The sequence below is a fragment of the Lissotriton vulgaris genome, chromosome 12 (assembly GCF_964263255.1).
Source record: "Lissotriton vulgaris chromosome 12, aLisVul1.2, whole genome shotgun sequence".
In the NCBI taxonomy this organism is placed as follows: Eukaryota; Metazoa; Chordata; class Amphibia; order Caudata; family Salamandridae; genus Lissotriton; species Lissotriton vulgaris.
Window position 1 is genome coordinate 384057374 of NC_141700.1, and position 12259 is coordinate 384069632.

Genomic DNA, 12259 nt, shown 5'->3' on the forward strand with positions numbered 1-12259 from the left:
TCCCTTTCCCCCTTATTGTTTAACCTGTACATTTTCCCCCTTATTTCTGCACTACAGCATATGGAGGTCACGGTGTATAACTATGCCGATGACCTCCAGCTCATTTTCAATCTTTCCCACTCCCCAGCCAGTGTTCACAATTTTCAATCTGTCATGTTGTTCATCCGGGACTGGATGAACTGCAATCATCTTAAACTAAACCCGGATAAGACAGAGCTAGTTCTTACCGGCGGCAGTCGTAGTCCCTGGTCCCCCACTTTCTGGCCTCCCTCCCTGGGCCCCTCCCCGTCACCTTCGCCCACTGTCAAAACACTTGGGATCACAGTAAACCAACACCTTACACTGCACTCCCAGATTAATTCTGTAGTTTCCTCCTGTTTTTTTACCCTCCGCACCATCCGGAAAATCTCCCGTTTTTTTTTTTTCCTGCTTTAAAATTGATTCTAATGGCGATGGTCCTATCGCGGTTAGACTACGGGAATATTGTGTACGACGGTGTTCCCGCCTATGCCCTTCGACGCCTCCAGCTAGTGCAAAATCAGGCTGCCCGCCTGATTTATGGGCTACCCAAATCCCATCACACTACTCCCCTACTCAAATCACTACATTGGTTACCCGTTAAAAAACTGGGCTGCACGACTTTTCAGGCTCGGGCGGGGACTGCCCCCGCTTTCATTTCTTCCGCTATTAAGGCCTACTGTCCCAGCAGAGAGTTACGCTCCTCTACCAAGCTTCTTCTCTCTGTACCCCGCTTCAAGAAAAGCAGGTCGGGAGGCATGAAATTTTCTTTCCTCGCCCCCACCTTCTGGAACGCACTTCCGTCTGTTATCAGATCTGCTGCCTCTTATATGGAGTTTCGCGGGGCCCTTAAAACGTTCCTTTTCCTGCAAGCTTTCCCATCTTAGTCCTTTGCACCCCTGCCCCTGGTTTTTAGTATCCCCCAGCGCCAAGAAACCGCTTGGTAGACGTGCACTGAGGGTTATTTATATAGCTCTCGGCTACTCAAGGAGTGTCCCGGCGCTCGGCAGCAAAGACAGATACAGAGGAGACCGGACCCACTAGGCTTTACAATACCCTAAAGAGGTATGTTTTCAGTATTTTTTCAAGCTTGCTTCCTGCATCAATAATCTCAGATGGCCAGGCAACTTGTTCCACGTGCCATGAAGGAGGAGCTTTTACTGTTAGCAGCCCAGTGTTACTAGAACGCAGCAATCATCCTGGAATGTATTCATTGAGCCTCTCATTCATGTGTAGTGTAGTTCCTATTTTCCCAATAGGCTCTGCGCATTGGAATAACATAAACAGCAGTGTAGACGTAGGACTGAGGTCATCTAGGTCTCTACTGACTATGTTAAACTTAATTTAGGTTTGCCAGCTAGCTCAGAGTTCACTAGAAACTTTCTTGAATGAACAGGGAGGAGTGAACTTCCCTGATTAGACAAGAAGGGATTCAGTTTCTGACAACCGCATAAACATGACAACTTTGCTCCCTCAGAATAAAGAGTGTATCTCTAGAGTTGTGTGAAAACAATAGGCAGATATTTCACTCAGTCAATCGTGCATGCTTAGTTTCACCAGAGTGCAGAGAAATAGAGAGACGGGCGTTTTCAATAAAAAGGTGTTATTTTATTGAGCAGTCTTCTTTCTCATGCAAGAGAAATGAATTGCCATATTTGCATTACTCATCATAAAGTAAAGTGCGTACAGTAAAAGTAGTATTATGAAATAATACTGTAAAAGCATTGATATGGTTTCTTAGCCATATGATACTTTAAAACGGATAAAATATATACATACATAAAAACATTGACTAACAAACTCAACTGGTGCTTCTAAGATACGCCTACCCCAGTGTACCTGACCTAAGCATAATACGTGGGAATGAGTAAGTAAGTTGCAGTTTTTAAGTTAAGTTGGGTTTTTTGCCAAGTATAGGAATCAAGAATTCTCTCTAAGGTTTTAATCAGTTCCGTACCTTGGTTCTAGAATGAAGGAGGTCTTGTATCTCGCGTTTCAGGACTCGATCTCCCAGCAACCCGCGAGGCAACTTGGGAACCCCGGAGCTGGATTTTCTCGGTGTGAGAAAAGGCAGCATCTCCAGCGCGTCAAAAGGGGAGGTGCGGTTTCCTTCCGCTCTCGCATCAGCTGGGCTCCTGATAAGTAGATAATCGCTGTGCTCTACACCACCGTGTGTTTGCTTAAGGCAACGTTGGTATATTTATACCTGAAAGGTGCCGGGTTTGACGTAAGGTTGGACATAAGACGTCACTAAGAACTAACAGTTCTTTCTGGACTCCAGGAGTTCTTGTGTAAATCAAAACAGAAGCAGGAGGGGATTTCCCAGGCTGCTGAAGGCTTGGTTTGTTTAAAGAACGCGTTGTGCTTTCTAGGAGTCTATGGGAGTAGCCTTGCCGTGCTTTTGACTGCATGGGCTATTTACTAAATATGGAACTGATTCTTATGCCTTTATAAGGATACTATTTATTATAACCACACAAGGGCATGAATCGGGAATATCGAATTAGGGTCGTAGATAGAAATACAACACATGTATGAGGGACCCTTGTGGAGTAGGGCTTGGTGAATCAATCTTAAGGCTTTCAACATTATCTGCTTGCTCACTGGGAGCCAATGGAGCTTCTCGCGGAGGAGATACAAAGATTGGGAGCTTAGGTAGCTTGTATAGTAGGTGGACCGCCATGTTTTGTACCACCTGTAGATCCTGGATTAAGTACTCTGGTATGCCCTGGTACAAAACATTGACGTAGTCCAGCTGTGATAGCATAGAGCCCTGACCACAGTGACCTGAGTGAGTTTCAAGAGGAATCCGGTGCAGACATTTCCTGAGCAGGCCAAGAATCCAAAGACCGGATTTTACAACCAACGAAATCTGGGAGCTGAAGGAAAGATGGAATCAAATAAAACTTACAGATTACTTGCCACCTCTGTTGGGGGTCGTGGGGAGGGGACATTTTTAGTCCAGGCTCATGGCCATCCAGGGAGAGGATTCGGCCCAAACAAAAGGATCTCGTGTCAGGGTTGCAATGTTTGTTGCTACTGAGCAAGTCGAGTAGCACCCTTAAGCAGAGAGCAAACTTTTCTTTGGCACTAACTGAGTTCCCCTCAAAGGTGAGCAGGAGCGGTGTATTGTCCGCATATGAAATGATCTTAATGCCGAAAGATTCAAACAGGAATGCCAGAGGTGATGGGTAGTTATTGAAAAGGATGGGGATCAGTGCGGAGCCCTGAGGAACCACCTATTTCAACTGTTTGCCTTTGGAAGAGTATGGCTTCATCCAAACTACCTGCTCTCGATCATCGAGAAATAACCTTAGCCATTCTAAGATTAAGCTTGCCACACACAGGTGTTCCAGTCTTTGTAGCAAGACGCTGTGGTTCACAGTGTCAAACTAATAAACCAGCTGTACATTAAGGTATATTACCTTAGAGTTTTGAGAAGCTAGTAATGAGGTAACGCACTACAATGTAGTTTAGATTTTATTGGCCATTTCTGGAAGGGTTAAACCAGTTGCGCTAAATTATTTCTTTGAAATGTTTCCCATAAAATGTTTGACATATACTTTTAGCTTACTATGGAGTGCAACAGGGATTTTTGGTACTAGTGAGCTCCCAAAATACAACTACTTCAGGCAGGCAAACAGAGAAGACAATTCTCTGCTGACAGGGTTAAAAAACACTTCATCAAGAGATCAAGTGATGACGCTCCCACACCCAGAGTCTACAAATTACGGTTGCAAATATGGCCTACAGTTAGCTGGAAAGGGTCAGAAACAGTTGTTGGGCTTCGGGCTGATTCTCAGTTATTTGAGAATGAAAGCAGTCCTGCGGTGGAGGCAATCTGCTTCAAGAATAAGAGTTAGATGTTAAGGCCTCCACTATAGGCTCCGGATCATCCCGCAAGTAACTAAATCTCAACTCACTAAAAAAATAAAAGGAGAGAGTGGTAGGACTTGGACAGTACTTTTTAAAACACTGTCAATGGAGGTATGGATTCACTATTTTCAAGAGGGAGAGGTGGTACTACATAATCTTTGTCTTCTTGGGCCTTTGTTCACTGATGGGACAGGTGAGTGTAGACGCTGAATCCAAGTGAACTGGCATTGGTTGCAGCTGCATGTTAAAGATATATTAGAAACAACTTTCAAACAACACCAACTCTCTCATATCGAGAATTACGTAGATGAGTCAGGTTTGGACTAGATGTTGTTTGTTGCTGTTGGCAAATATGGAGAAATTGGGTCTTGGTGAGGATGAGCTTAAAGTAGGTGCGTAAAATCCAGATCTGAATGAGAAAGGGGCTGAGCTTAAGTTAATCGATGTTGACAGCGGAGGATTAATTTATGTAGAGTGTTGTGCTGTCAACAAATTGGTGAATTTTTATGTTGGCTGTTAGTGAGTAGGTTCAAAATATTGTCATGTGGAGGTTGAAGATGATTGCAGACGAGACAAAGCCCTGGGGTACTACAAAATTGATACGGGGCTTCCTAGATACCTCTACCTTACTCTCAAGCGTGTACACAGTTGCAGCAACGAGCCCCTGGCACACCATGAATTTTTGCTGGACTCCCACAATTGCATTTCTGGTGTTTTTAAGAGCTTCCATTTTGTCTTAGAGGACCTGAATACATTTCTCTGCCACACAGACAAATAGTCTAAGAATGGGCTACGTTTTGCTGTTCATTTAGACATGCCACTCATGCCTTGTTTGCTCCTTATATTTACAAGCAATTGACCTGCTTTATGTCCCTTGATAAAGATGTAAGAATTCTTCTAACTTCCCACTCTTATTTCTGTGGCTCATTGATACTTTGCTGTATCAGAGATCCGATCAGGAAGTTTAGATTTATGTAGGTCGATGTGCAGCTTGTGCAAAGGTTTGCTCTTAACTAATTATGTATATGGGTCCCTCTATCAACAGTAGGTATTCGCGCTATATACAACTTTATAACTAAATAAATAAATAGGGGAGTCCAGCTCCCCCTTTCCATTCACTGAGACTGCTTAAGCCATCTTGGCTCTAGGTGGCAAGAAGCACCCAGAACGCCGACCCACATCCACGAACTTGGTCACTGAGGTTAGCGCCACAATGATGTTCCTACTTCAATATACTGCCCCACTCTACACTAACTCACCTACCAGCATACTCTCTGCTCCTACGGGCCACTGGTGGGCCACCACTTCTTCCTACCGAGCTTTCTGTGCGTGGGTGGGGGGGAAACTTCCCCAAAGTTTCTATTAACTCATATCAGAAAGTGAAGTCTCTGATTGCCTCAAGTTTGCTCATTGTCTGATGTCACCAAAAACAGGAAGCACTCAGTATGGGGAACTGGAAAAGGACGGAAAGAGGATATTCAAACGTACACATCAATCTTATGCACTGTTTGCTCTATTCTGGCCCTTTATAACCTAGCCAGCAGACACACAGAGATATTCTCCAGCGTTTATCGTGTACCAGCTAAGGAAAGCAAATCTCCTCATGGCCTCAATGTTGGGCATGTAAAATGAATATCACTGAGACACCGTGGCTGGTAATCAACCAGAAACTTAAGAACATATACCACACTATGTGAGTGAACGCAGTAAGTTTTGTGCAGAAAATAACAATTTAAGGCGTGCTACCCCAACAAGCTTTTTCTGGGCCAGATGTCAAAGCAATCAATGGTTATGCACACTCTCAAATTCACATGAGAATGAAAGTTTGTCTCACTCAGAGCTAATCCGTTTAATTATGGCCACAACAAATGTTCTTCAGAAATAATACATTTTAGACCTTCTTATTAATGTAGCAATAAAAAGCTTTCAATGTGACAAATACTTCAATTTCGGTCTTCATAAATTCAACACAATGTATTTCGGGTAACCCTTCGTCGGGGGAAAAAGTAATACGATTCATCCTTACTATGGAAAAGAACCCTTGTCAATGGCTAACTTAAATAACACATACACTTTGTTCAAATGTGCAGATTAATTGATAATCATTAAAACGCTCTCTTCAATTGAGTTTCAAACCATACTGGTGGTAAGTAAGCAATAGTGAGGTACATCTAAATACATAATGTTGACAACACTGAATCCTTTGGGTATTACAATTTAAAGACTGAAGGACAGATGCTTCAGGTTGAAAGACAGGCGCATATGCAGCCCAAGAAAAGACAACATCACGGTGACAAAACAAACGCGCTGTGGAAGTAGTGCAAAACTTAAGATGCAGCAAAGTACAACTGTGGGAACACACAACCAAGGAAAGTCAAGACAACAGTGAAAATGAAGCAAGGGACTGTCTTTTCAATTGTTTTAATTTGATTATTGTGGACTCCTAGGGAGCCTGTCATTTAAGTTCTGAAACAGTTTCAATTGCTTAGACAGTTTACTGGTCTCGCAACAACCTTAGACACCCGAGTACAAGAAAGGGACAGATGTCCTAAGTAAATGTGCCTGACACTGACGGGTGATGCAACACTGTCTCCAACATCATTCACCAGATTTCCGGATCATAGTTTTAATTTTTCGGGCATATAGAGCCAATCAAACATAACTTTATGCAAATGTTCTTGATTCGGCATATTTATTCATACATTCGATACAGCTGTCTGAAATAATGATGTTGGTCCTCCCAAAGCTCTCTCTCACCCTGATATAAAAGGCCATTTCTTCAAGTCTCTCCGGCAAGGAATATATGTACACTTAAGGAATTTTTCATTAAAATTTTTTTTAAAAATGCTAAAAAGAGGTAAATTCCGTAAATACAGTCACCCTCCCTCCATCTCATATTGTGATCACCAGTCAGTTTAGGTGTGAAATATAGGAAAGGAAATGTAATAATCACACATTTTCTAGATGAATTTCCCACTCCTCCTTAGTTGATCGTATCTTCACCATTGTTTTAACCAATGGGGTGGTATCACACACCATTCTGTATTCCTGGAATGCAGAATGGTGTGTCCAAATTGAAAAGGCAAGAAGGCTCCAAGGATTACAATTTTGCCTACCATGTGGTATAATAGTAAAACCAGAAGACAAATGAATTGTGCTATGTTGAGGCCATCTCACAATGAGCCCGTTAAGTTTCAATTTAAAAAATACATGGTTTGGAACTCTGTTGGTCCATCAAAACAAATTCACAAGTCAAACAGATATTTTTACATGAAACAAAAACAAAACAACTATAAATACTTAATCCTTTAGATGATTTGTTTTCTTTTCTTTAGGATCTCACCATGTCAGAAATCACTGAGGAATTAATAATCTATTCGATTCTATGCTTAGTTTCACAATATGTGAAAAGTCTAGAAAGTTTTTTCCCCAGAACTATGATTCATTTATAGGTATAATCAACACAAATATGCAATACAGAATGGTTTGTCCAAATTAAAAATTTAAGAAGGCTAACTGATTACAATTCCACTTACCAGGTGGTATAGAAAGACCTGGAGGCAACTGGATTGTGCTTTGTTGAGGAGGCCGCATAATGAGCTGTGGGGCAACTATTCTCGGAGGAGTCGCCATCGCATGCCTCAGTGATGGCGACAGTAATGGGTTGGACATGACATGTGCAACTGTGCTCTGCTGCATGCCACTTGCAGCAGAACATGGAACACCCAACCCAAGGGGGGACGGTGTAATACTGGTGCGCAGTGTGTCGTTGTTGGACACTACAGGGACAGAACATGGAGTATTGTGCATTATGCTTGTGGGAGGCATCATCATTGGAAGAGACGGTGAGGGTTTGCAAGGCGATGCTCCTGCAGGATGGTGAAGTTGCACTACTGATGTTTTAGGCTGCATTTGTGAGTCCAGTTTACAGTGAGTTACAGATGGATTCTGGTGGTTGACAACGTGTGTTACTGACGTTGATGCGTAAGTGCGCCTTGCACAGTCCACATTCTGCATAAATACAGGGTCAACTGAGCTACAATGCCCATTTTGTGTAATGGCTGTTATGTGAGCTTGAGGTCTTTGAAAATGGACAGAGGACTGGTTGGCGCCATACATCAAGTTGGCTTGAAGCGGACTTTGATGAGCGGCAGGAGATGCACTTTTGGGACTGCATAGAATACTCATGTTTGAACTACTGCTGCTTGCACTGCCGACTGCCCCTGCAGGATACGTATGCGGCGCGGAGTTGTGCTGAGTAGGTTGGTGGAAGTGATTGTTAGCAGCAGGCAGCGAAGAGCTCCTGATAGGTGCAGATAAAGAAGCTAGGGGCGCGGAGTTCGTCTTTATTGCAGGGGCAGAAGGGCTCACCGGTGGCAATGTGGCTGCTGGTGATTTTGAACTTCTTAGCGCTGTGGTTGGGACAGACGGGCTCATTAGTGAGACACTGGCATGGGGAGCCATCGATGTTGTGACATGGGGTGCCCCGTGTGACGGCTGCTGCTGCCTGCCCGGGCTGTTTACATGCGCACCTGCAACAGGCTGAGCACTGACAGTAGAGAGAAGCTGGCTCTTGCCGCTGCTCACAGTCGCTCCTCTACTGAGCACTGAGCCGCCAGTTCTGTGCTGCTGCTGAGCATTGCTCAGTCCCCGAGAAGCCCAAGTTACACCCCCCGCTGCACCAGGCCCGTGTCCAGTCAGCTGCGATTCGAGAGAACCCACTAAGTCGCTGACGGCTTTTTCGTCCACCTCGGAGAAGAGCATCTCCTCCAGGGGATCAGAGGAGCCCGCCATCTTGCTTGTCTGCACTCGAAAGCCTTTGGAGTTTTGTCTCAGTGCGCCTGCGATACAGCCCGGGGCATGATGGGAATCTGGTGACGACATAGGATCCCCATCCCAGCTAATGAGTTTGCTGTACAGGCGTGTGTTTCTAGTCACGGGTGTCGCAGTTGTAAACACGGCGACAACGAGCGGAGGGCGGGCAGCTGGAAACAGTGTGGGGCGTGGCATAGTAACTGCTCTAGACCCCCCTCCCAAGCTCAAAGGAAAAAGCAAACCGCAACAGAAGATTAAATACCATTCAATACCACCAGTAGCACCGACTGTTAGGAAAATTTACGCTTTTTTAAGGGGATTAACGCCGCGGCGGAGCCAACTTCAGAGCCCAAGTCAGAAATATGTGTCTGCTATCTCTTCACTGTTCGGGTACATTTGGTTAAATGGGGTTTCCTTTTTTTCTGGACAATGGTAAATTGATTGTTAAAGCTTTTGGTCCTAGCATACACGATTTTACAATTTATACAGTGGGTTCAGTGTTCATGTTCAATACATTTTAGTGAAGGAAATTACAATTGTTGCATTTTAAGACACTGAGTCTGTAAACCTAACAGGATGTGGAATTTTAAGTTTTAATTTTGGGGACAAACTGGCAAATGGTGTATTATAAAAACATACTAGTTTCATAACGCTCACCCTAATAGGGTTTAAGAAACAGCCTTTAAAATATATTTGGTTACCCATTCTCCAAACCAAGTTGGTGCTAGTTAATCACATTTGTTTGGTTCTTCTCTTCATACAACATTTACAAGTATACAAAAAGTTTCAGCATACGCATGAACATTGGTAGTTGCAGAATACTAAACAGTAACACAGTTTGTGAAAATATTTGACAATAGCGCATGAAGAAAAGCTCAGCTGCAAATAGAGTGTAAACATTTTAGGGATGCTATACTGAGATCTAATAGTAGCATAACAAAGCTCTTGCATAAAGAACAATACACCTTGAATCTGGTCACTAGCAGGAGTGGTGCTAACAACAATGACAACATTGTAAACGTTTTTGACAAACAGAAGTAATTGTAACATGAGAAAAAGTGTAATTTGCATCCACTACGACTCTGTAGGGGGAGGTAAGCGGAACAAAGACATTGCTGTGTGGACGGCGAGCCTCCAGGGCTACAAGCCATTTCCGCCTCAGTGAAACATGATAAAACAAGGCCCAGAGGGCACTGGGGTGACATGCACCTAGGCACATGGAACACTCTGAACACTCCCATCATCAAATAGGAGGGGTGTTACTCAAAAACCGACCAGGGGCCCCCGGATCCTCTGAGGCGCAGAGGACAGTCATCAAAGAGCAAAATGGGAATGCCACGAAGACGACAGAGGGCACTGCATATACCCAGTGGCGGCTGAAGGCGAAGGGCAGAGGAGATGCCATCAGAGGAGAAGTGTGACCCACAGGACTGGAACTTAGCAGGGGAGGAATAGTCCCTGGCTGCCTGGGTGATTGTGGTATCTAATTGAACAACGCACCAGATGCCCATACTGGAACTGGCTCCATTAATACAAAGAACACAGAGAGCATTGCCCGGATACCATCTACGTAAGTGGATCTTCTGGTGCTCAGAGGGCAAGCACTTGGAGTGGAGGATGGGGAAAGTTCCCAGGAAGAAAAGGTACAGCGCCCTTAATACAGGGGGGGGGGGCACTGGAACCCAGACAGATAATGATGAAGCCGTGGAGGCAGGAAATGACGCTGCTACCAAGAGACCTACTCTGACGGATATCTTGCTGGCCGTCACGGCCTCCAGAGAGGTGTTGGAGACAAAAATCAATGCAATAGGGACAGATCTCAGCCTGCTGAAGGATGTCCTCCGCAAACTCAAGGAGCATGTCGTAATTACCGAAAAAGCACTCACTGACCTCCCGGAAGAGGTGACTACACTACAAAAATCACTCACAGCGGTGGAAGCCAAGATCAAGGTCTTAGAGGTAAGGGCAGAAGACAGCGAGGGAAGATCCAGTAGAAATCTACGAATAGTGAGAGTACCTGAGAGGGCGGAAGGCAATGACATGTTACGATTCCTTGAAGACTGTCTCAAGGCCGAGGTGGTCCCGGAGGGGCTTTACCCCTTCAATGCACTGGAAAGAGCTCATAGGGTCCCAGCCAGACTTCCGAAGCCTGAAGCCCCCCCTTGTCCAATAGTAGCGCGACACCTCCACTTCAGGGATCATGATCATATTCTCCATCAAGCCCGCCAAAAGCAAGACCTACAGATGGACAACATCAAGACAATGATTTTCCCGGACTTCACTAGAGAAGTACAACGTCAAAGGGCATCATTTCTGGCTCTCAAAAGGAAGTTTTGGCAACTGTAGATCCCGTACCCAATGCTGTTTCCGGCATGCTGTCGGGTGACCGACTCGACTGGAGCAAAGTTCTTTATTACTCCACAGGAGGCCTGAGAATGGTTGGACTCTCGCCAAAGTCAAGAGCGACGTAAACCCTCCCTGGACCTGGCACATCAGAGTTCAAATAAAAGTAAAAATACGACTTGATTCCTGTCTCCCAAGGAGCTTAAATCCAAGTGGCGCAAAGCACTTCAGGCAGTTGCAGAACTTAGTCATGGGGGCACTAGCTCTAGCTCGAGCAAAAGCAGGTTTGAAGTGGACCGATCGGAAGGCTCGCTGGCAGCATTGCAAATGAGGATTCGGAGCCGAATTACCAGAAGTCACACCTCAGATGGCGGACGACATTGCCTGAGCGGGGCCACCTATGGGGTAAATTTGAGGACCTCCAAGACTCTGAGAGGGCTTAGAGCGGGGAGTTTGACTGTGGGGACTGGCACCTATGCTACTGAGACAGATGAACAGCAACATGTGAACTGGGACTGCTGATTCAGTTGAGATGTTGGGGGATGCGGCTTGGTGGTGCTCCGGGCCCGGTAGGATAAGCTACATAGCCCCACAACTACCAGAAGACTTTCTAGTATTTATTTTAGGTTTGGATGGGAACTAGTTTGCTTGTACCTGTCCTGGGGTGGGGAAGTTAGGGTTTTTATTATGATAAGGGGATGTTGTTTGGGACCAGGCGTGTCACACTTGGGAGAGTCTCTAGGGCGACACCCATTTAGCACAGTGTTACCCCCTGTAGATATTGAATGTATATCTTGAAATGTACGGGGATGCACACTATGCTACATCACCATAAAATACGTGCAAATCTGATCAGGAGGTGTGAGAAGTTGGCCTGGTATATGATGCTCACTAGTTCTAGTGAGCAACCCTTATGATGATTGGTTGTAAGTCAACCTTATATACCAGCTATCCTAGTAGCGTGGACAAAGCAGTCTTAGGCTAAACTCTGTAAAGGCATGTGAAGCAAGCTGTTTTACCATACACAATTCCCTTGAATACCAAATGAAAGGACACCACACAGATATATATTGAAAATATATATATATTTATTTTCTACAAATATCCCCTATACTCTTTATGAGCACAGAAGCAAATGCGTTAAAACAAAACACAGTTTAAATATACAAAAGTTGCACAATATGGATGAGCCCTAGGGGCCACCTAA

General features: G+C 44.6%; 1 protein-coding gene across 1 annotated transcript in view; it reads right to left on the bottom strand.

Moving 5' to 3' along the window:
* LOC147674083 (transcription initiation factor TFIID subunit 4B-like) overlaps positions 1–8727 on the bottom strand; it is a 1347443-nt gene extending 1338716 nt beyond the window's left edge. The window contains exon 1 of the mRNA XM_086945146.1: positions 7431–8727. Coding sequence (XP_086801272.1) covers positions 7431–8688 — 1258 coding nt within the window. The 5' untranslated portion in view covers positions 8689–8727. The remainder of the gene's footprint in view (positions 1–7430) is intronic.
* Between the last annotated feature and the right edge of the window lie 3532 nt (positions 8728–12259).